Below are 22,601 nucleotides of genomic sequence, written 5' to 3' on the forward strand. Positions count from 1 at the left end.
TTTATATTTATTTGATAGTCATCTGACAAATTATTTGTAAGCAACACAATAGTTACTTTCCCTGTTAATGAGTTACTTTTATAATTATGCTGCTATTATAATTCAGTTACTATTTATGAGAAGTAAGTAACTAATTACTTTTTTAAAGGAACATGCCCAACTCTGTATATAACGTTCCATATCACTGTAAAAAAAAAATCCTTGTAAAAAAAAAATGGTAATACTGGCAGCTGTGGTTGCCAGCATCATACTGTAAAAATATGGTGCCCTACCATTTTTTAAATTAACAGCATGAGGCCTGTTTGGAGTTCTACCCCCTGACTGTGAGTTACCATTTTTCTGAATTATTAGCTTTTCTGTCATTATTAGCTAGGCAGTGCGTTTTGTTGCAGTGGAAGTCTCCTCAACCCCCATCTCATACTCAGTGGATTAAAGATGCCTTATTTTTTGTTAAATTAGAAAAAATTAAACATAGTCTTCGAGGTTCAGTGGTCAAATTTTCTAATATTTGGTTGCCATTTTTGGAACATGTTAAATCTCTAAGACTTGAGGCAATTACTGTGGAGTGAATGCTTGCCAATCTTGCATTTTTGTTTTGATCTGTGCCTTCCAGTTGAATATTAGTGCTGCTGATGTAGCACAAACATACAACTTTTTCTTGACATAAAACCACAAGTTTTAAGAACCTGCCACCCCCGGCCTATTTAGTTTAATACATTTTCCCTTTTCTCTCGCTTTTTTTTTCAATTTATTTATTGTTATACAATACACCATGCTGTCAACCTCAGCGTCTGGTACCGACCTGTTCATATGCTCAATTAGAAAAAATGTATGCACATCATATAGTGTTTATGCATGTCATATACTGTGTGTCGCATAATATGAGGGTTATAGTGTGGTTTATTTTTATTCTTTTAATCAATTTTGTACTGTTTTATATATATATATATATATATATATATATATATATATATATATATATATATATATATATATATATATTTTGTACTGTTTTATATATATATATATATATATATATATATATATATATATATATTTATTTATTTATTTATTTTTTTTATGTTTGTACTGTTATTGTCTCTTTTTACTTTTGTTTGTTAACTGTCATAAAAACCTAATAAATAAATCTTATAAAAAAATTAACAGCATGATACTGTTTTTGTTAGCAACAGTATTCTACTGTTGTGGAACTGTAAAAATACAGTACCTTGCTGTTTTAAATTAACAGAATGATTCTGTTTTTGTTAGCAACAGTAATCTACTGTTATGGAACTGTAAAAATACAGTGCCCTGCCATTTTAAATTAACAGCATGATACTGCTTTGTTAGATACAACATACCACTGTTATTGTAGTGTAAAAATACAGTGTAGAGCTTATTCACTACACTGTGAAACAATATCCATGCATTAGCCGTTTTTCATAATTTGTGATTGACATTTTTATTTATGCTTTTGAATTCCATTACTGGACTTTGATCTTTCTTCTAACAACGTTTAACCTTTAAAAATTCAAAAGTGACTATAAGCATTTTTGTTAATAGTTTAATTAAAAGAAAACACACTGAAGAAAATAAAGTACGGAAAGTGTTTTTATTAACATTTTTATTTTCTCTCTATATTTCTTCTTATACATTATATTATTATTTTAACTACTAAAATGTCAATAAAAGTCACTTTGCTAAACTGTAAAGTGGAGTTTAACATCAAAAGTCGACAGAGCAGAGATCAACGTCCCATAATGTAATTTCCAACTGTAAATAAATGGAAAACACTTGGGAATCACAAATTACGGAAATTGATAATTAACAGAACCAAAATCTGATTAAATGTTAAAGGGCCTGAACAACCAAATACTGTACTGTGCCATGAACATATCATACAGCTTCAGGCATTTAAGCACTGTTAAACAAAACTGAAATAACACCTATAGGAGAAATATACCCGCAGTAAAAGTTTAGCTAAGGTCATCAGCTACCTGCAGTATATGGTAACATAAGCCTTTCCTTTTTCATCCCTCTTTTGAACTGACACAGAGAGAACAGAGAGACAGAGAAGCAGACATGGGAATAGATATGGATCACATAATAAAAGAAAGGAAGAGCAGTGAGAGATAAACAGGTGTCTGGAAGAGCGTTTGTGGACGCGAGCGAAATATGCTGCTCGACTCGTTATATGTCTCAAGGCTAATTACTTTCGGGTGGCAGACGAGCAAAAGCAAACACTCGGATTCAAAGAGAGCGCACGCAAAATTGAAAATCAACTGGACTTATGACTGAATATTGTCTGAACTTACTGAAAGCTAAGTTTACAAAGGCAAAATAAACACACTAAAGAAAACACAAAGAGTCATATTTTAAAATATTACTTTTATAATAAGAATGTAATCAAAACTTTTATGAAACAATCGGCAAAAATATATGAACACAATATTACTGTCAATTGCTATTTTTTCCAAGAGTTCACACTTAGTTGATGATTGATTATAAAGCGTGTTTGGCATGCTGTCCCAGGAGAGAGCTCTGAGCTCACAAGATCCTTAAGCCTGGGGCTCCCTCCTGTTTGCAGGGTGAGAGGGGAGTTTGAGCTCAGGTAGGTCTCAAGAACTCCCTTGCTTATTTATGGCTAATGGCATATTAGAGCTTGCTATGGAGAGATATACTGCTGATTAAGACCCCGCTTGCACTAATACATTTCTAAAACAGCGTTCCACGTCAAAGTCCACACTGGCGTTTGACCTAGCATTTCTGATATGATCTCCGTCTACAGTACATTGCTAAAAACACACATCACATGAGCAAACACACACTCTAGCATGCGCTGCAGCGTATGAGCTCGGGGAGGCAGCAGGTGCTTTAAGCACACCTCTCCAGGTGAGAGCAGGGCACGTCGGACAGTTCATCAAGGATAAACCAATGGATCTCATCTAACTATAGTTCTTAAACGTGACATTTACTTCATCTTGTCTATATTTAATGACTCTTTGGTCTTTTGAATCTATTACTTGTTCTTGTTGAATCTATTACTTGTTATTACGTGTAGGTAACAGGTTTTGGCTGAGCGCACAGATAATATATTCATTTATGTAATTACGTACACTGATTCTGCTCATTTGACTGATGGCTTGCCTTTATTGTATGAACTTATTGTACTTTTACAATGGCCATTCTTGATTATTAAAACTGATATTAAGCAAAAAAGAGGGCATGTTTCATATTTTCAATGAAAATGAAAGGAGGCAGTAATGTTATAGGCTCCATTTTGTTATAAATATGCATACAGTGAAGATTACGATCATATAAATATGTAGCTACACGATGCCTCAAAAGTTTTGGTGTCTGTTAAGTTATATCAAAATAAAAATAGGCAGTTCCTCATATCATGTTTTTATTTTATTGTTAAAATTCATTGTTTAAATGTAAATCTGATAACGAGCCTGATCAAAAGAGATTTTAAGAAGATGAAACTGTGCCCCTGTAACTGTAAGAGGTAACTGTGGGCTCTTTTTGAAGATTAGACAGAGTAAGTCAGTTAATAATTTTTTTCACAAGCCAATAGTGAACTGAATAGTGAGTGTTCATAAGATTTGTGTCTGTAGCTACATGTTTTTATTATCCATGACTGACCTATAATAATTAAAAACCATTCAGAAATGTTATGCTCTTTTTTTTTAGTCACTGTTTAATGTTCCGGGATTTATTCTTACAAATTAAGCAATGGTTGAAGTAAAATTTTAAGATTCATTTTTTTATATATATAAAGGTCTGATAAATACACTGTAAACGGGATTAGTTGACTTTACTTAGAAAATTAAGTAAACTCGTTGCCTTATAATTAAGTCAACAAAGTCAATGGGTTTACTGACTTTAAGTAAAGTCAACTTGTTGCTTTTAAGGCAATGTGTTTGCTTACTTTTTAACAGTGTAACATCATTTTTGCATTTGTTGTGCCTGAAAATCTGTAAATATAAATGGAAAATACAGAGATTTTTCTAGGTGATTTCTTAATTTTTTCATAGGTAAACAGATTGAAACAAAATAGAAATTAAGAAATGAGAAATTATTAATCACATAAATAAAATGTGAAATGTAATCTGCCACATCTTTCAAAACGATGTTAAGCCTACTGTATGTAAATGGGGTCATAAATAAGAAACACAGTACTTTGTTACTGTTTTGCAATTCAGCATATTCCTAGGATTATGGGTCATATAATCTATAAATTGCACACTTAATAGAAAGGCCAGTCTGAAAAGGTGTTTTTGGATCTTTAATCACCTATAATGTCTTCAAATGTTAAGTTTCTGAGTCATTTTAAGTCTGGATTGAACTTTGTCACCATCCCACATCAATGAACAACATTCATAACAAAGTCTTTCAGACACATGCATGTTGACAAGATTTCTGGCACATACTTCTGTCAACTGTCACACACAATGCATTGATTTACCCCAGTATGACATGTTCCTGAGTCAACATCCTTCTAATGCTTCTTGCCTAATCCTACGTAAAATCAAGGGCCAATAAAAGCAAAAATAGACCTAATTTGCAATGCTAATATTTTTTTTACAGACTACAACTCTTCCTTCCCACCTAATTTGTGTTTATTGGTTCTGGCCAGGAAAGAAATGGTCCCCTTAATAAACCTGGTGTCTCTTAAGGTCTCTTTTCTACGTTTTCATTGTCTGGTGGAGATTGTGTTTTTGTAACTATTTGACTTGCCTACATCGACTTGATACTGAGAAGCACTTGAACTTGTTTCATAACGAACTGAATAATGCCACTGTTGTCTTGCCAAATTTGGATTTGCCTCATTTTTAAAGTTTGCATATAACTGATTCTATCACATACCTGTTTACGTTACATTACTGCCTAGATACACTCTTTAAAAATATCCTCAATTTAGCCCTTTTCCACATTTTGCCATTTATGTTTTGATTTTCCTCATTTATTTATGCTTTTGAATTCCATTATGATACCTTGATAGCTCTTCCAACAACTTTTAACCTTGAAAAGATTAAAAAAGTGACTTTTATGAACATTTGTAATAGTTTCAAGTGATATATTGTCTGGGTTGGTGTTGTATATTACGCTACAAACACCTTACAATAAACTGCCAGTACACTTTCTGCTATTTTACAGACTTATTTCACGTTTTATATAATTTCAGAGAACTAAAATGTCAATAAAAGTCACTTTTTCAAACTGTAAAGTTGAAATTTGAACATCAAAATTCGACATCGCTGAGATCTACACCCCATAATACAATTCACAACCATAAATAAACAGAAAACAGTTGTGAATCATGAAATACACAGTTTTTACAGTGTACTAACAATCTTTACTGTATAAAGAGCTACAAAATCATTTTTTGACTTCAAATTACACTACAATGTAATAATATTACTTTACAGATCATTTATTTATAATTACTGTAGTAATTATTACAGGTAAACTATCATTCAATGGATCTAAAAACAATGACAAATAGCAATGAGATTCATTGTTTTCTAGTCACTAAATGCAACTATGCTAACTGGTAAGTTGCTTTGGATAAACGTCGTCTCTGCTAATTTAATAAATGTAAATGTATTTGCAGTTGAAATTAATATAGTTTAAAACCAAGGTACCTGGCTGGTAAAAATGACCACAATTATCACAAAAACTATATCATAAAATAGTCTCAAACCATCTCAAGTCATAAAATAATAGGCAAGTGGTTTAAAGCCCTAACCCCAAAGTTGTCAATACTAGGAAAAGTTGACAATTCAAGGGGTATCTTGTAGGCATGGCCCGGTGTATGATTCTGACGGTATCCTTGGATAAAAATATCAGTTTCACGATATTGTGATTACTGCACCAAAATAAATTAGTTTTAAATAAGTGGGTAAAAACAACTACTTTTCCCCCATTGAACACAATATATTTTAATTTGGAAAGCATTAAAAAAAATTTTGACAGTAAACATTCATTCATTCATTTTCTTTTTTCGGCTTAGTCCCTTTATTAATCCAGGGTCGCCACAGCGGAATGAACCGCCAACTTATCCAGCATATGTTTTACACAGCGGATGCCCTTCCAGCTGCAACCCATCTCCGGGGGTAGCCCATACACTCTCATTCACACATACACTATGGACAATTTTAGCTTACCCAATTCACCTGTACCGCATGACTTTGGACTTTTGGGGGAGCATGCAAACTCCACACAGAAATGCCAACTGACCCAGCCAAGGCTCGAACCAGCGACCTTCTTGCTGTGATGCAACAGCACTACCTACTGCGTCACCGCGTCGCCCGACAGTAAACATGTCAGGCTAAATAAGTCAAATAAATCATTGACTTCTGCTGTCTTCATTAGTTTCAAAAACACAGATTTCTTTCCAATTTAAAATGCCATCTTTGGATATCTTTTCTGCTGGAGATACTGTTGTCTTAAAAAACTAAAAATATATTAAAAAAAATAATAATAATAAAAAAATATATATATATATATTTCATATGCTGTAGGAACAATATAACAGAAAATATTGGCGTTTTTAAAATCATGACTTTCCAAACCGAGGTATACCTTGAAAACAGTAATCGTACCATGCCTAGTTTCTTGCCAAAACGACCTCCAGAAAATGCTGAACCAGGGCCCCAAATATCCTATCTACAGCACTGACACTCTAAATCCTAATATCAAAAGGCGATAACCTATGAATGTTGTTGATAAATCAGCAGAAATGTTGATGCAGGAAAATGTCTTAAGAGCCTATCATAATGTTCAGAGCCACTTACCCTAAATTAAAGCACAATTACAGCTGAAATAATAGCTCAAACACTCTAAAAAATGTAATGTAAGTTACGTTGACAACACCCTTCAATTCATCACACCCTTACAACTTCATCAACCCAAAAAACACTCCTTAAGACTATGCGTAACGTGTGTGTGTGTGTGTGTGCAGGGAGCGCCTGTCTGTCACACTGAATCACACACGCAGTTCGTCATGAGAACCAGTTCTTCCTGTAATATCAGACAACCGTAAACGTGTTGTGAAGCTCTTTTTCCAAAACGTTTAACCCCAAATCCTGCAACTAGCTCTAGAAAGTTTCCAATTACCCAGTATTAATTACCGTATGTGTGAAACGGCTCACCTGAGTTCCAGAAGATCACCGCAGCAAGAACATATGAAACTGCCTTCATCATCCTCCAGTTCAGACTTTTCTCCTGAGCCCGATTTGTCAGTATGTCGATGTCAATGTAAAGCTCATTATTAATATACCAAAACAGCGTCCATGTTGAGAGAAGGTACTCCTGATTCAATTACATCGATCATAGATCCAGTCCCACAGGACACATTGGAGAAGAGGACATACCCATACATAAAGACGTCCAGTGCAACAACAACAACCAAAAGACAGAAGGAAAGAAATAAAAAAAAAAACACTATTATAAAAAAAAAACACTGGAGATTAAGGATTAATTCATTTCAAGTTCAAAAAGACTGACATCCTTCGGTGAAAGTGAGCGTTTATCCATGCAATTCGTGTGGAAGCGGGAAAAAAAGTTTTAATCCAGTCAATATCTTAACACCTACGACATGTTAAGAAAGAAAAAAAATGTGCGGATTTCCATTGATGCCTCCGACGGTGTGAATGAAAATGTTGTGGAAATGCTGGGAGAGAAGAGATACACCTGTTGAACGGCAGCTCTCCATTGCGCAGTCGCGCACAGGTCCTTACTAGTACTGCGCACTCAACTTTCCTGTTTTTAATCCGGGTGTTTCTTCGCAATCTGATGATTCAATCTATTTTAGCTACTGATTTAATATTCTGTAATTGCTTAATCTTTTAAGTTCTTTTAAATAGTCGAACTCATCTCTTGTCTTTTTTTTTCTACCGTAATGGTTTTGTAAACATGTTTATCCTAAAAAGTGACTTGCACCAGTAATTAAAAACACACTGAAAGAGTGTGAGAGAGACAGGACACACACACACACGTTTATTATAAATGAATCATTGTAAATATACAGATTTTTATAATTTATTATTACTGTATTATCCATAAATGTTGATTGTTAAATGTAATTTATTTGACTTATTATTCTTATTCAATTTTTTTATTTAATAATAATTATTATTATTAAATCAAATTTCTTTTTATTATATATTTATTTTATGACTACTATTTATTGTTTACTATTATTTTTTTTTTAAATATATGCACACACATTCACTACTGCCAACTTAGTTTATTTAATTCACCTATAGCGCATGTCTTTGGACTGTGGGGGAAACCGGAGCACCAAGAGGAAACACACGACAACACAAGGAGAACATGCAAACTCCACACAGAAACGCCAACTGATCCAGTCTGCACTCAAAACGGTGACCTTGCTGTGAGGTGACAGTGCTAACCACTGAGCCACCATGTCACCTTAGATGAATAATCATCCGACTAAAAAATTTATTTTTAAACAGCTGTACAAAATTTCCAGAACATGCTTCTAATTTGACTATTATACCTAAACTTAAAAATGTTAAGTGATTTTAGAGATTCTATATCCCCTTTTAACAGTTCAGCATCAAGACAGTTTTCCATTTTTTTGTTTCCGGCTATGACTTTCAGAATCAAAGTAATCCTGTTGAATGAATTACTACATCAGCATATCTGATTAATTTTTGCGAGTGTGGTGACACAATTAGCACATGCATTTATCTGTTTTAAATCTAACATGAACTGTTATGTATCTAGTTGCATTCTTGGCCTAAAGAAAAAAAGCATCAAAAACGGTAAACCTGTTCTTCCTTGTGAAAACAGTTAAACCCCCGGGCACTTTTGCTGTGTTCAACGGAAGAGAGTTCCAGATGGGGGTTTGAGCTGAAAATGACAGTCATGGATGGTAAGCCACATGGTAATACACCATGATTAGCATTTAGCATTGTAAATGTCTGAAAATGTCATTATATTGAACAGAAAATATTAAGTTCACGTTTTCATTCACACCTTTTGCATACTATTCATTCATTATTTCTCTCTCTTTCTTAGATATCAGTGAGGCAGTGCCAATATTTTATAATATCTGAAAACTAAAACGGTAAAAAGGAGCGTCACGGAGGCGCAGTGGGTAGCATGATCGCCTCAGCTGGGTCAGTTGGTATTTCTGTGTGGAGTTAGGATGTTCTCCGGGTGCTCCGGTTTCCCCCACAAGTCCCCACATGTGATATAGGTGAATTGAGTAAGCTAAATTGGCTGTAGAGTATGTGTGTGATTGAGTGTGTATGGATGTTTCCTAGTGTTGGGTTGCAGCTGAAAGGGCATGCGCTGCATAAAACATATGCTGGATAGGTTGGCGGTTCATTCCGCTGTGGCGACACCTGATTAATAAAGAGACTAAGCCAAAAAGAAAATGAATGAATGAATGAAATGGAAAAAAGTTGGAATCGAAAAATAATTAATGATATATATTGAGTGAATAAACTGAGGAGATTACATTGTACTGATTCAACAATATTAAGGAATGTTTCTAGCAAATCTTAAGCCTTTTTCAGCCTTTTTGTTTTTTGTTTAATCAAAATAAAACTTTTAAGGGTCAATTGATTCACTTTTTGATGCAAATAAGGTGTGTGGTGACATCTAGAGGACAAGGAGTGGTTTTAATTTAGTTACAGAAATGCATTAAAGGGATAGTTCATCTAAAACTGAAAAAATATGTCATCATTTACATTTACACAAACCTGTTTGAGTTTTTTTTTCTGTTGAACAAAAAAGAAGTCACTTTTGAAAAATGTTGAAAGTCAGTAACCATTGACGTCCATAGTTATACAAGTACTACTGTAAATAGCTAGTTTATTGTTTTTCCTACTATGGAAGTCTATGGTTACAGGCTCTAACATTTCTTAAAATACTTTATTTTGTGTTCAACAGAAAAAAAAAGACCTAGGACCACTTGAGGATGAGAAAATAATTAGTAAATTTGCATTTTTGGGTGAACTATCCCTAACACATATTGATGCATGAAAAGTTTCTCTTTAAATGAATGTAATCTACATTTATGTTTATTAGAGGATTTTGGTCTAGATCCACAGAGTATCTCTAGATATTTTTTGATGCATATACAAATCTCCTGTTCCAGCACATCCCCAAAGTGCTCTATTGTACTGAGAGCTGAGGCTGTGAAGGATATAGGAGCTCACTTTCACGTTGCCATGTTTAGAGCAAACTATACCACCTTTCTTCCCCATTTTAATGCTCAGTTTGAACATCACACGGTAAAACAATTAATGACAAAAAGTCAAGACAACAAATATAATTAGGTTTCTTTAACTTATTTTAATAACAATAATAAGTAAAAATAAATATTAACAAAACAATTTAAGTTCTACAAAGTTGAACTTTTTTTGTAAGTTTGGTGAATGTAAGTTGAGATGACTAGAAAAGTTCATTTGATTCAACTAAAAACATTAAAGCAGCTAGATTTTACACTGCAGTGGATCCACTCAACCACATATATTTGCCTTAATATGCTGATGAAGTTCTGCCATATTTGTGTTAACAAGCAGATGAAAAGGTGTTCCTAATAAGGTGGCCAGTGAGTGTGTATACAGTTGAAGTCAGAATTATTCGCCCCCCTGAATTACTAGCCCCCCGTTTATTTTTTTTCCCAATTTCTGCTTAACGGAGAGAAGATTTTTCTTCAACACATTTTTAAACATAATAGTTTTAATAACTTATCTCTAATAACTGGTTTATTTTATCTTTGCCATGATGACAGTAAATAATATTTGACTAGATTTTTTTCAAGACACTTCTATACAGCTTAAAGTGACATTTAAAGGCTTAACTAGGTTATTTAGGTTAACTAGGCAGGAAAGGCTAATTAGGCAAGTTATTGTATAACGATGGTTTGTTCTGTAGACTATCGGGAAAATATTGCTGAAGGGGCTAATAATTTTGACCTTAAAATGTTTTTTAAAAATTAAAAACTGCTTTTATTCTAGTTGAAATAAAACAAATAAGACTTTCTCCAGAATAAAAAATATTAGACATACTGTGAAAATTTCTTTGCTGTTAAACATTATTTGGAAAATATTTAAAAAAGAAATCAAACTTCAAAGGGGGGCTAATAATTCTGACTTCAACTGTATATACAGGGTAATTCAAAAAGAATGCCACAACTTTCGGGTTGATGTCATTTGAGTGTCTGGAGGGGCTCATATTAAACATGTATGAACTTGTTTTCTACTAAAAAAACTTTAATGTTAAGTACTCTTCACATTGATTAACTACCCAAGGTTCCATCATGTTTCTTTGATTAAATACAGATTTTCAAAGTTGTGGTATTGTTTTTGAATCACCCTGTATATAGACCATCACTACATTCATCGATACTAAGACCTAATCCTATTTCAAGAGTTCACACTTAGCTTATGATTTATGCATAGCTTGTTTGACGTGCTGTCCCGGGAGAGAGCCCTGAGCTCAAGGGATCCTCGGGCCCAGGGCTCCCCCCTTTCGCAGGGCGAGGAGAGACTGAGCTCGATCTCAAACTACCCTGCTGCTGAGGCTAAGGTGAACTTCCTGAGAGTAAGACCTTACAAAAAAGATTTAGGCTTATTTTGTCTATAATATAGAGCACATTTGGATGGTGGGAAGAAACCGGGGAATGCAGGGATAACCCACACGGACACAGGGAGAACATACAAACTCCGGACAGAAATACCAGATAGCCCAGCAAGGACCCAAAGCCATTGGTATTCTTGCGGTTAGGCAACAGTGCTAGTCATTGGGCCACCGTGCTGCCCATTCTGGATAAATGTGGAAAAAGGGGCGGAGGGGGGTTTCTTCCAGACAAAGATAGTTGTGGAAAGGAAATGAGGATATATATGACTTAGGATACTATGATTGGAGGATCAAGATTAGCTAATGTGGGCCAGCTGGGTCAATTATGAGCACATGCTCCTCTTGAAATGTTTAAAATTAAACTTCACTTATTTATAACTAAAAACAAAAGTGGACTGAAATATGAGGGGAAAAAAGGTTATATTTTTCTCACTGGAATTTGAGATTTTTGTACCTCCCTTTTGCTGTCTGATTGGTCCATGGTCTTATTTCTTTTCTGATATTGGCTGGCTTACATCTGAATCCTGCCATGTCCAAGCTTGTTCTCTTGGCCCACAGGTTCAAATCCCTCTGTGGCAGAACAATAAAAACTGCAGATTCAGTTTCTCAGTTAGTCAGAAAAAATTTTTGTTGTTTTTTTAATCCTATTCATTACAAGAATGTGATTTAGAACAATATAGGAAGTGCACAATGAAACCAGGTTCTCAGAGATATCAAATAGTCTCAATGAAAGATTCATTGTTAGCCGTTTTGTGGTTTTGGCCCGTTTTGTTGTAGTTTTTCCTCACAGAACTACACATTTGTTGTTTGTTATTTTTTATTCTTATTTTACATTTAATTTGTTTCAACAAAAACACATTTAAGTCGAACTTTTACATATCTAAATCAAGATAATATCGAACTTAAAATAAACAAACAGCCATTAAAAAAAAAAACTGAATGAAAAAGCATAAATATAAATCTCTACTCTGTGTTTTTGTTAGTGGAATCTGGCTGGTTTGGCACACGTTTGTGTTCTTAATCTTGTTTGTTATCTGATTGGTCCTTTGAGTCTGTTCTTCTTTCTGATAGATGTTCTGAGTCTGAATCGTCATCAGACTCTTCTTCATCCTCATCTTTTCCGAGTGTGTTCTCTTGGCCCATCGGCACGGCTCCCTTCCTCTGCGGCAAGACAGTGAAGAAAGCTTCTCGCCAGTCTCGTTTCTCCAGGAATGCTAAGATGATCTCGAAAACTGCAGCAAGAGGCAGATGAATTGATTTATTTAGAGCTGTAGTATTTTACACAAAAGACTGGATATTTAGTGTATAGGGGGGTCATCTCACCGTGATTGACAGCCAACACTTTGCGACTGTTCATCTTGACAAAACTGCCTAATGGAAGCTGAGCATGGGCAATGCCGAGCTCTTGTGCAAGGTTAAATGTGATGCCCTGTAATAAAGCAACACAGTAAAAAATGCTGGCTTCCACACAAATATTTCATGTTGTTCCAACACAGCTTAATTAATTGAACAAATAAGTTCAATTGTGTTGATCAAGGTTATTTTAAATAAGTAGTTTGAACAAGAAGAATTTGTATGAATTTAAATACATAATAACAATAATAATAATAAAGAGTTCAAGTGATAATAATAATAATAAATAAATAAATAAATTATATATATATATATATATATATATATATATATATATATATATATATATATATATATATATATAAAAATATAAATGTATATATAAAATCCTTGTGAAATTTGGCTAGCACTTGCCTTAGCAGTCATAAAATCTGAAAAAAAAGACATCATGTTTTTGAAAATCTTTACAATGGCAAAGCTGATTTCATTATTCAATGTGTCATGCTTCCTTTATACAGTAAGTCAGTCATTTTATTATTCTAAATACAGATTTGCAGTGCTGTTTAATAAAAAGAAAACAATAAATGCTGGAAACAAAAATAAATCTTTATTCTGTCATTTTTAATCAATATAACACTTCTGCTGAATAAAAGTATTGATTATTAATTATATGTAGTGAATTCCACAAAAACGGCAACTGTAAGATTTATTTTTACTGTAATTATGGCCTAAACACCCCCTTTTCTTCTGTAAATAGTTTTGGTATAAAGGGATAAAATTAATAATGCAAATGAGCATTTTGTTCTGTTGCTGTCATGAAGAAATTTGCGGTTCCTCTTATCCCCAATTAAAGAATCTAAACTGGAAAATCTGTAAAAGTGTTAGTCGTTGTGAATTGAAATCTCTTTGGAGTAAAAAAAAAAAGAAAAAAGACTGAGAATAAGAAATGGACTGAAATAAGGAGGCTGACAAATCAGCTTTGAATCACAGGAACGAATGATCATTTTAAATATATTAAAACAGACTCTTGAACAACTCTATTAGTTGGATCAGCTGTGCTTGATTAGGGTTGGAGCAAAACTATGCAGAGCTGCAGCCCTCCAGGAATTGAGTTTGAGATCTATGCATAGACTTGATAAATAAACCTTTGGCAAAACTTTATTGTCTTTATATTTTATATATATACTGTATAATCACCTGCATACAAGCGGATGCAGCCATTTTAATCTTTTTGGTTTGAGACTTCTATTCACATTTAGACGTTAAAAACAGCTTGTTTTGCTGCTTTCAGTTGCAAATTGATGTTCTTATTATACTCTTCTACTTTGTCTGTATAGTCATGCAAACACTTGCTTGTAGAGTGTTTTCTGCCATTTATAATCCCTAGTCATTTCTCCCATAGGCAACTGAATCAGAAGGTCTAAAACAAGTGCACTTACGCATCGAAGACTAAGGTTAATGTATAACAAGTTGTTTTTTTATATATAAGCACAAAACAGAACAAAAAAAAAGCATTTTCACAATCTGTAATCATTTTTATACAAATGATAATAAAAAAAGAAAAGAAAAAAGTGAGACATAAAATAATAAAGAAACAAAAACAAAAACGCCAGTCCATCCAAACATGCACCATACAGAATAAATAATATTGGTAAAACATTTAGATAGATTGTTAGTGATTGGATGAGTGTTAGACGACTGGGTAAAATTAAGACTTGTTTGAAATAACTTAAGACCTACAACACAATATTTAACTGCTTTTAAGACTCTTAAAGGCCTAAAATTTAGTTTTTGAAATTTAAGACATTAAGTCATTTTGAGAGCCCGCAGAAACCCTGATATCGTGATATGTATGAAGTTTCATCATATGCTTTGAATAACTCTATTTGGAAAGTGTTCATTAATTTAGACTGATTGCAAAAAGGGATTGAATCAAGCATAAAAATAATAAAACAAATTACAAGCAAGGTTGCTTTATGTTTTTGTCAAACAGCATTCAGGTAAAGAAATTGAAAGAAAAATGCAAACACTACATCATCTTCGTTGTAATGTAAACACTGCATCATATTCATTGTATAAATAATAAACAAAAATGTATCTTCATCACCTTCACTTTACGTTTGGCAATAATTAAATTTACCACTTCTGAGAACTCTGCAATATTTAATAAAATGTGGGATCCAGCCTTTCTTTTTCTAACACAACATAAAGACTAATAATGTTATTTAATTTCTAAAGATTTGTAAGCTTGTTTTTTTTTTTCTCTCTCTCGCTTTACATCCACTGCGGTGTTTTTTTTTTTTTTTTGTAGGTCATACATCTAGTATGTTGCCATTTTTTCTTGTTTCATGCTTTATTTTACACTTTGCATAGATTATTCTTACATGATGGGTTTGTCTGTCTGTTCTTTGTTTTTAAATATCTGCAAAAACTGTAATAAAAAAAAAAAACCTTTATTAAAAAGTTACAACTGGTAAAATTTCTTGTGCCTGAATGCTTTAAACTCTTAAAAAATCATACAGTCACAGGCCTCAAAAACACAGGCAGACTTTCTCTTTAATAAAAAACTATGGCTCCTGGTCAACTATAAACCCAACTGTACATTGCATATCCTGCGATTTGACCATTGCAGATGCGAACATTGTGATCCTGATGTTGAAAAGATATATAGTGCAGCCCTAGAAGGTAGGATCTTCTTTCAGTTTTTCACTTTGTAACTGTGAGACTCTCACCTTATGGTGGTTGTGGTCCACCAGACCGCCGATCACATAGGCTTTGTTCTCATCTAGCTCCTGCAGCACATTGGGTGAATCTGAGGTGAGGTAGACCAGATCCTCCTTCTTCAGGATTTCATGAAATGCATCAGTTTTCACATGGACATCCTGCACCACATTCAGATTTACATCAAATGCTTCAAGGGTTTCCATTTCCCATAATTCTCACATCTTAAACATACCAGTGCTGCAAACTCATCTCACCCAAACTGAAAATTCTGCCATCATTCACTCAACATTCACTTGTTGAAACAAACATGTTTCAGTTTATTTTTTCGGTTGAACACAAAAGATTTATTGAGTACTTGTTTTCTCTAATATAGAAGACAATGGTTAACATTTTTATAAAAAAATTATTGTGTTTAACAGAAAAAGGTAACTCAAAGATTTTAAACCACTAGAGGGAGAGTAAATAGTGAGTAAATTATCATTTTTGGGTGAACTATCCTTTTAAGATCTGTTATTCATTGAATAATGTTTGTGCAGAACTGATAAACAGTCCAGGGGTTGGATCTTGGGTTAAAACAAAAATAGAAAGAAGGAAGCTGTCATTTTTACTGTTGTATTGTATGTACAGTTTCTTTTACATACATTTGATGTATTACACATTTAATATTAACTGATGTACTCATTTTGTAAACAGAAAAAAAAAGCTAAATAAAAAGTGTATCTTATTTTTTTAATTCTAAGATGTTTCCTTATATTTATGGTCAGAATATTTTAAGAAATAGTTGACCTAAAAATGAAAATGTACGGTTAATTTAATCACTCTTAAATTTAAACAGCTTATAATCTAAACAGCTCATTGAATAGGTAGGTGATTTATTTTCCACAGCAAAACTTTCAAAAAGGTTAAGCTGAATCCATGGCCCTTTATTATTTTTATTATTATATTTTTTATTATTTGAATAATGCAAAGTCGATGGTCACCCGTTTTCAAGATTAAAATAAACGCATAGAAACAAGTCCAAATCACCCACCATGGCTCCCGATGATACACTAAGGACTTCTGAAGGGAAACTACTAGTCTGTGCAAGAAATTAAACATTAATTACAATATTATTAGCATTAATCCACATACTGGGTAAACAGTTCCTAGTCACTTCATGACATATACTCACAGAGACATATGAGAAAGAGTGAGGATGCACAATTTTGCCAAAATGGTAACCTGTGATTGTCCAAGATAAAGAAACTTCTCTAAAAATTACATTTACATGAAATGTTAATGAAATTGTGTCTCAGTGTGAGCTCGCACATACTGTACATCAAGCGACTGGAGGCTCACAACACTGCTGTACACACTAAGGACTGTTCACCCAGATTTGGAAATTAACACTAATAATAATAATAATAATAATAATAATAATAATGTGTAAATAATGTTCAATTTCCTACAAGGACCAATTGTTTCCCTTCATAAGACCTTAGTGTATCATAAAAAGCCACAGAGATTGATTTGTATATATTTATTCATAATCTAAATAAACAGTAACCATTGACTGCCATTATATGAATCCCTGAGTACCATGGATTGAGCTAAAAAACTTCTTTAATGTTCTACTGGAGAAAACAAATAAAGGATGACCTGAGGATGAGTAAATTAACAGTAAATTTACATTTTTTGATGAACTATCCCTTTAAAAAAGGTGTGAAAAAAGGTAGATTTCTGTAATATTTATCATTAGTACTGTCATTTCATATCTTACCTTCCAGTTAACCCAGCCTTTATTAATTTCATCCATAATTTTCTTTAACTGACCACCATGACTCGTGAGGTAAAACTGTTGAAGAGAAAAGGTCATTAATTGAAGTTAATCTTGAATGGTTTAAAGATCATCATTAGATCTATATGTAGAAAACACTTGCCTGAGCTGGATGAAGGGTGCGTCTGTTTTCAGCATAGCATCTCTGAATCTGCTTGTGAAGCTTCTTTACATCCTGCACCATAATAAAGTGTATGCATGCTTTTTATATTCTGTGACTTCTCTTTAAAATCACTTCCAACAAGATCTTTCTGTGAAACTGACTGTATTATGAAAGAAATCAAGGTAAGATGTGAAGTGCATATCACTGAACTAGTGTCAATAATAGGGCTGAATGTGCAGTTACCTTGAGCACCATGAGGTTATCAAAGCTGCAGTCGATGATCAGTCGTAGAGAGCTGGGTTCCGCTGACCTGCGCAGACGCTTCTTTCCTGTCCACTCCACTCCATCATCTCCCTGCGCTTGTCTTTCCAGTTTCCTCTGCTGTTTTCTTTCTTTCCGCTTCTGTCTGTTCAACCAGGGAAAAATGCATTACACTCTAATAGACAATGGCAAAATAAGACTGACAGACTGAATGAAGTAATGCATGAAAGAAAAAAAAAAAATTATATACACGTGAGAAGTTTACTGAATGTGTAACAGTATAGCAAACAATTTTACCCAAGGTTTTATAATTGATGATTAAATTAATAAATAAGAAATGAATGATTATTACTAAATGATGTTGTTATTCCCATCTAGTACTAAAATTATTAAATAAATCTGAAATAAATAAAAAAATATTTGATTAAAAACTTCTACATAAAAAAAACTATTAAATTAAAAATGCCAGGAAACAAAGTTAAAAATAACAAACTAAAACAGATATAAAAAATAAATAAACAAGCAAACAAACAAACAAATAAATAAATAAAGGCACATCAAAAGATATCTTCAAAACTGAAAACTAAAAATATTCCAATAAAAACTGAAATTAAAATGTAATATATAATATATAAATATATATATACTACTATATCAACATTAAAGCACATACTTGCGAAGCTCTCTCTGTTCTTCCCACTGTTGACTCTTAAGAAGCTTCTTTCTTTGTCTTTTTGACATTGTTTCTACTTCTCCAGTTTGTACAGTCTCCTTTTCATCTTTTGCAGGTTCATTTTCATTGTTTGCACATTCGTGGTGGCTCTCCTGCACTGCAGGTTCATCAGCCTTTCCAGTGGCCATCTGATGCGAAAACTATGGACCAGCAACAAACAGTTTAATATGAAAAATGACTGACCATTACTTTTTTTTAAAATGACAATGTACCTGATATTCACAATTTTGTTGCTAATTTTGCATAAGTTTGTTTCTGAATAATTTAAAAACATTTACAGGTACATAGATTTCGAAATGGATATTACACATTTCAGTGGTGAACATTTTAAGAATCACTTAACGATAGTTCATCCAACCTATGAGTTTTGTTCTTCTGCAGAACTCAAATGAAGATATTTCGAAAAATGTTTTTAACCAACCAGTCGATGGCAGCCTCTAACTTCCAGACTATGTTTTTTTAACAATGAAAGTCAATAGATAGCATAAATAGCTGTTAGATACCCGTTTATGAAAATGATTGATAATATCTTCTTGTGTTTGTTAACGAAAAAAGAAACTCGCATAAGAGTGAAATATATGTAGTCAGAGTAAGTAAATAATAGAAGAACTGTGAACCATCTTTTTAAATGAATTATAATTCTCAATCAGTGAATATTTTAAGTGAACTGATTTGAAAGATTCGACTCAGTGTGATGATTTAGTATCCTGGCCACTGTTCGAAACAAAATTATATCTAACGTTACACAATAATGTAACAACACCCATTTGCTTCTGATTTAAACAATTTGTAACGTTACCGTAGGCAAGTTTAACGCCAGCTTATCATAATAATAGAAAGGTTTCTGCCAACAGGCTATAACGTTACCTCATAATATTTTCTGTCACTTTCAACTGAGATATTTGAATTAATCGTTTAAGTAAGTATTATTTCCTTTTATTATTATACACGTTATATTACACATAACGTTATAATAAGTCAGATAACGTTACACCTCAGCAGTTTTACAAACATCAGCTGCTTCAAAGTCTATGAAAATAACGCAAAACATCAAAGTATTTTAAAACAGCCATACTTCGTAAAATGTTAGTGACAAGTGTTAATTTACTTTTAAAAAATAGTAGAAAAACAAATATGAAAGAGTGGAGTACCTCTAAACTGCTGTCTCTGCTGTGCTGTTGTCATCTCATGTGCGGTAAAATTTGCTGCGTCATTTAAAAGCGACTCGTTCAGACGGTACAGGCGTACACAGTCCGCCATGTTGTTGAGGGCAAATAAGGACGTTAGAAACCTTTTACATTTTTGTTTTGCACTTAAAATAACGATACTAAATCTGCTGCTATAAATTATCATATTTTGTTGAGCATTTAGAAACGTACACATATTTCACACCATCAAAAACTATTGTAGGCTAACATTTTGTCTGTCAGCTAATTTTATTCAATTAATCTTTATTTCTATAGCATTTTTACAATGTAGATTGTCAAAGCAACTTAACATAGAAATTCTAGTCAATTGAAACAGTGTCTATCCAGTTTAAGTTTAGGTTAGTTCAGTTCAGAGTGGTTTAATTTTCACTGCTGAAAGTCCAAACACTGAAGAGCATGCGCAGCTCTACAAGTCGCGAACCATGCAAGCCAGTGGTGAGAAACAAACTTCACCAATTGACGAAAGTGAAGTAAAAAAACCTCCAAGAGAGGTAGAGAAACCAGGCTCTACTTAGACAAGTAACGTTACATAGTTTAGAGAGATATCACCAAGTTGATCATTTTCTGAGGAAATCTATAATAATTGTGAGGATCTATAATAATTATTAAAGTTGGCTATATACTTTATAAACAATAAGAAAATGATTACAAAATCATTTGGTGTTGAAACTATAGTTTATAATGTAACAGATATTCATCTAATGCAACTATGCTAATGCTTTTTTTGTTGCCAACGTAAATAAATTCTATATTTTATGGTGTGTATGGCTGTTGACAGGCATGGCTTGACAAATACCCTCCCAACATATGATTTCACGCTATATTATGTTTCATGCACAGGTGGTCTAACTGAAATATTCTGCCATCCTCAAAGCTCACACACTGGCACATGGTAACAGTGCTTTTAATGTACCAATGACACACACCAACCACAAAACAAATGAACATAACTTTTGCATATAGACATGTCATTCACATTCAGAATTAAGATTTTATTTAGATTTTATTTTTTAAATTGAATTCTGAATTAAATTATGGAGGAACACTGAAAAAACTTTATTATTCATTTTATCATCTTAGTATTATATTGTTATTTGTTTTTTAAATTATTTATTAAGAAGTAATAAAAAACGTCCTTGCAGATAGTATTAATTTATTTTTTAATGTCTGAAGGCTTTTTTTTCTAATGAGAAAACCTACAATACATTTATGCATCGACAGAAACAAATAATACACTGAGTAATTTATATTAAAAAAGTTGTTATAATTCGCTTAATTCAGCGCCCTATGAAGACCTGCTGCTTATAACCGTTACTGTATATGACAGTTTACACCCATGGCAGCATCTAGGAATTTGTGACAGCCTTTAACTAGATGATCACCTTTCACATTAGCGCTTCTCATCACATATTAGCATGATTTGTTGCGTCCCATACACTCATTATCCTCATCATAGGCATTTTACATATAGATTTTCAAATCGACTGCTGTCAAGGGGGTTACTGTGCAGCTCCTATTACGTCTCTGGATTCCACACCGTGGATGTTAAAAATAATTTGTACAGCTGAGTGTCATTCTTTTAATGCCATTGTGCTTAGTAACAACAACTGATACGGGCTGTAGTAAACAACACCTACAGGCAGCAAACATAAATGTTCTAAAAATGTTTGCAGTAATGTTCCACTTACATCATCCAAATGTCATTTCAAAATGAATTGAGAGTGGTTCTCAAAGTTGGGGTCGTGGGACAATGAGAGGGGTGGGGCTTGGTCACTTCCTTTTAGCAAAGAATTCTGGCCCAGATTTGGCATAAAGCTGGCACAGCATTATGGAGCCAGATCAGTCTCAAAAATAGTACATTTACACAATATAATTCATACATCCACAACACAATTCGCGTTAAGAAAATCCAATTTGTAAGTTTAAAACACAATTCGTAAATATACATGTCCAGTTTGTAAATTCAAAGCACGATTCATAAATACACAAATCCAATTCGTAACTTCCAAACACGATTCAAAAGTACACAAATTCAATTCTAAACATCAAAACACAACTCAAATATATACAGATCCAATTCGTAAATTCAAAACACGATTCGTAAATGCACAAATCATTCATTGATTTTCTTTTCGGCTTAGTCCCTTTATTAATCAGGGATCGTCACCGCGAAGAAAACCGCCAACATATTCAGCATATGTTTTACGCAGTGGATGGCCTTCCAGCTGCAACCCATCACTGGGAAACACCCATTCATTCTCATTAACACACATACACTACGGACAATTTAAGCTTAACTAATTCACATGTACTGCATGTCTTTGGACTTGTGGGGGAAACTGGAGCACCCAGAGGAAACCCACGCAAATGCGGGGAGAACATGCAAAGTCCACACAGAAACGCCAACTGACCCAGCTGAGGTTTGAACCAGCAACCTTCTTGCTGTGAGGCGACAGCACTACCTACTGCGCCACCGCATCGCCAAAATACACAAATCCAACTTGTAAATTCCAAACCTGATTCAAAATATACAAATCCAATTCGTCAATTCAACACACATTTCAAAAATACACAAATCCCGTTCATTTAAAATATCTTTTATTGGTAAATTCCAGAGTTGTGTGTTTGAATTATTCATTCATTCATTTTCTTGTTGGCTTAGTCCCTTTATTAATCCGGGGTCGCCACAGTGAAATGAACCGCCAACTTATCCAGCAAGTTTTTACGCAGCAGATCTTCTTCCAGCCGCAACCCATCTCTGGGAAACATCCACACACA

At 33.5% G+C, this 22,601-nt stretch overlaps 2 protein-coding genes across 4 annotated transcripts in view; both read right to left on the bottom strand.

Moving 5' to 3' along the window:
• The window catches only part of nectin4a (nectin cell adhesion molecule 4a), a 47,792-nt gene extending 40,059 nt beyond the window's left edge, over positions 1-7,733 (bottom strand). For both annotated transcript variants that reach the window (XM_017356997.4, XM_683919.10), the window contains exon 1: positions 7,158-7,733. In XM_017356997.4, the coding sequence (XP_017212486.2) occupies positions 7,158-7,209 (52 nt within the window). In that variant the 5' untranslated portion in view covers positions 7,210-7,733. The remainder of the gene's footprint in view (positions 1-7,157) is intronic.
• A 4,691-nt stretch (positions 7,734-12,424) lies between these two features.
• Positions 12,425-19,821, bottom strand: trmt10a (tRNA methyltransferase 10A). 2 transcript variants are annotated; one of them, XM_073906699.1, is made up of 8 exons: positions 19,767-19,807; positions 18,556-18,755; positions 17,865-18,027; positions 17,622-17,693; positions 17,462-17,536; positions 15,711-15,860; positions 12,949-13,054; positions 12,425-12,857 (listed from the first exon to the last, which is right to left on the bottom strand). In XM_073906699.1, exons 2-8 carry the CDS (start codon positions 18,741-18,743, stop codon positions 12,643-12,645), a joined length of 969 nt encoding a protein of 322 aa, XP_073762800.1. In that variant the 5' UTR covers positions 18,744-18,755; positions 19,767-19,807; the 3' UTR covers positions 12,425-12,642.
• Positions 19,822-22,601: the final 2,780 nt, after the last annotated feature.

This window comes from Danio rerio, chromosome 7 (assembly GCF_049306965.1).
Source record: "Danio rerio strain Tuebingen ecotype United States chromosome 7, GRCz12tu, whole genome shotgun sequence".
In the NCBI taxonomy this organism is placed as follows: Eukaryota; Metazoa; Chordata; class Actinopteri; order Cypriniformes; family Danionidae; genus Danio; species Danio rerio.

Excerpts from the sequence above, each read along its gene's own strand:
- trmt10a (XM_073906699.1), bottom strand. The coding sequence starts at position 18,743 with ATGGCCACTGGAAAGGCTGATGAACCTGCAGTGCAGGAGAGCCACCAC. Across the intron at positions 18,028-18,555 it reads GAACAGAGAGAGCTTCGCAA|ACAGAAGCGGAAAGAAAGAA; the intron begins GTATGTGCTTTA and ends CTGGTTGAACAG. Across the intron at positions 17,537-17,621 it reads GCACCCTTCATCCAGCTCAG|TTTTACCTCACGAGTCATGG; the intron begins GCAAGTGTTTTC and ends TCTCTTCAACAG.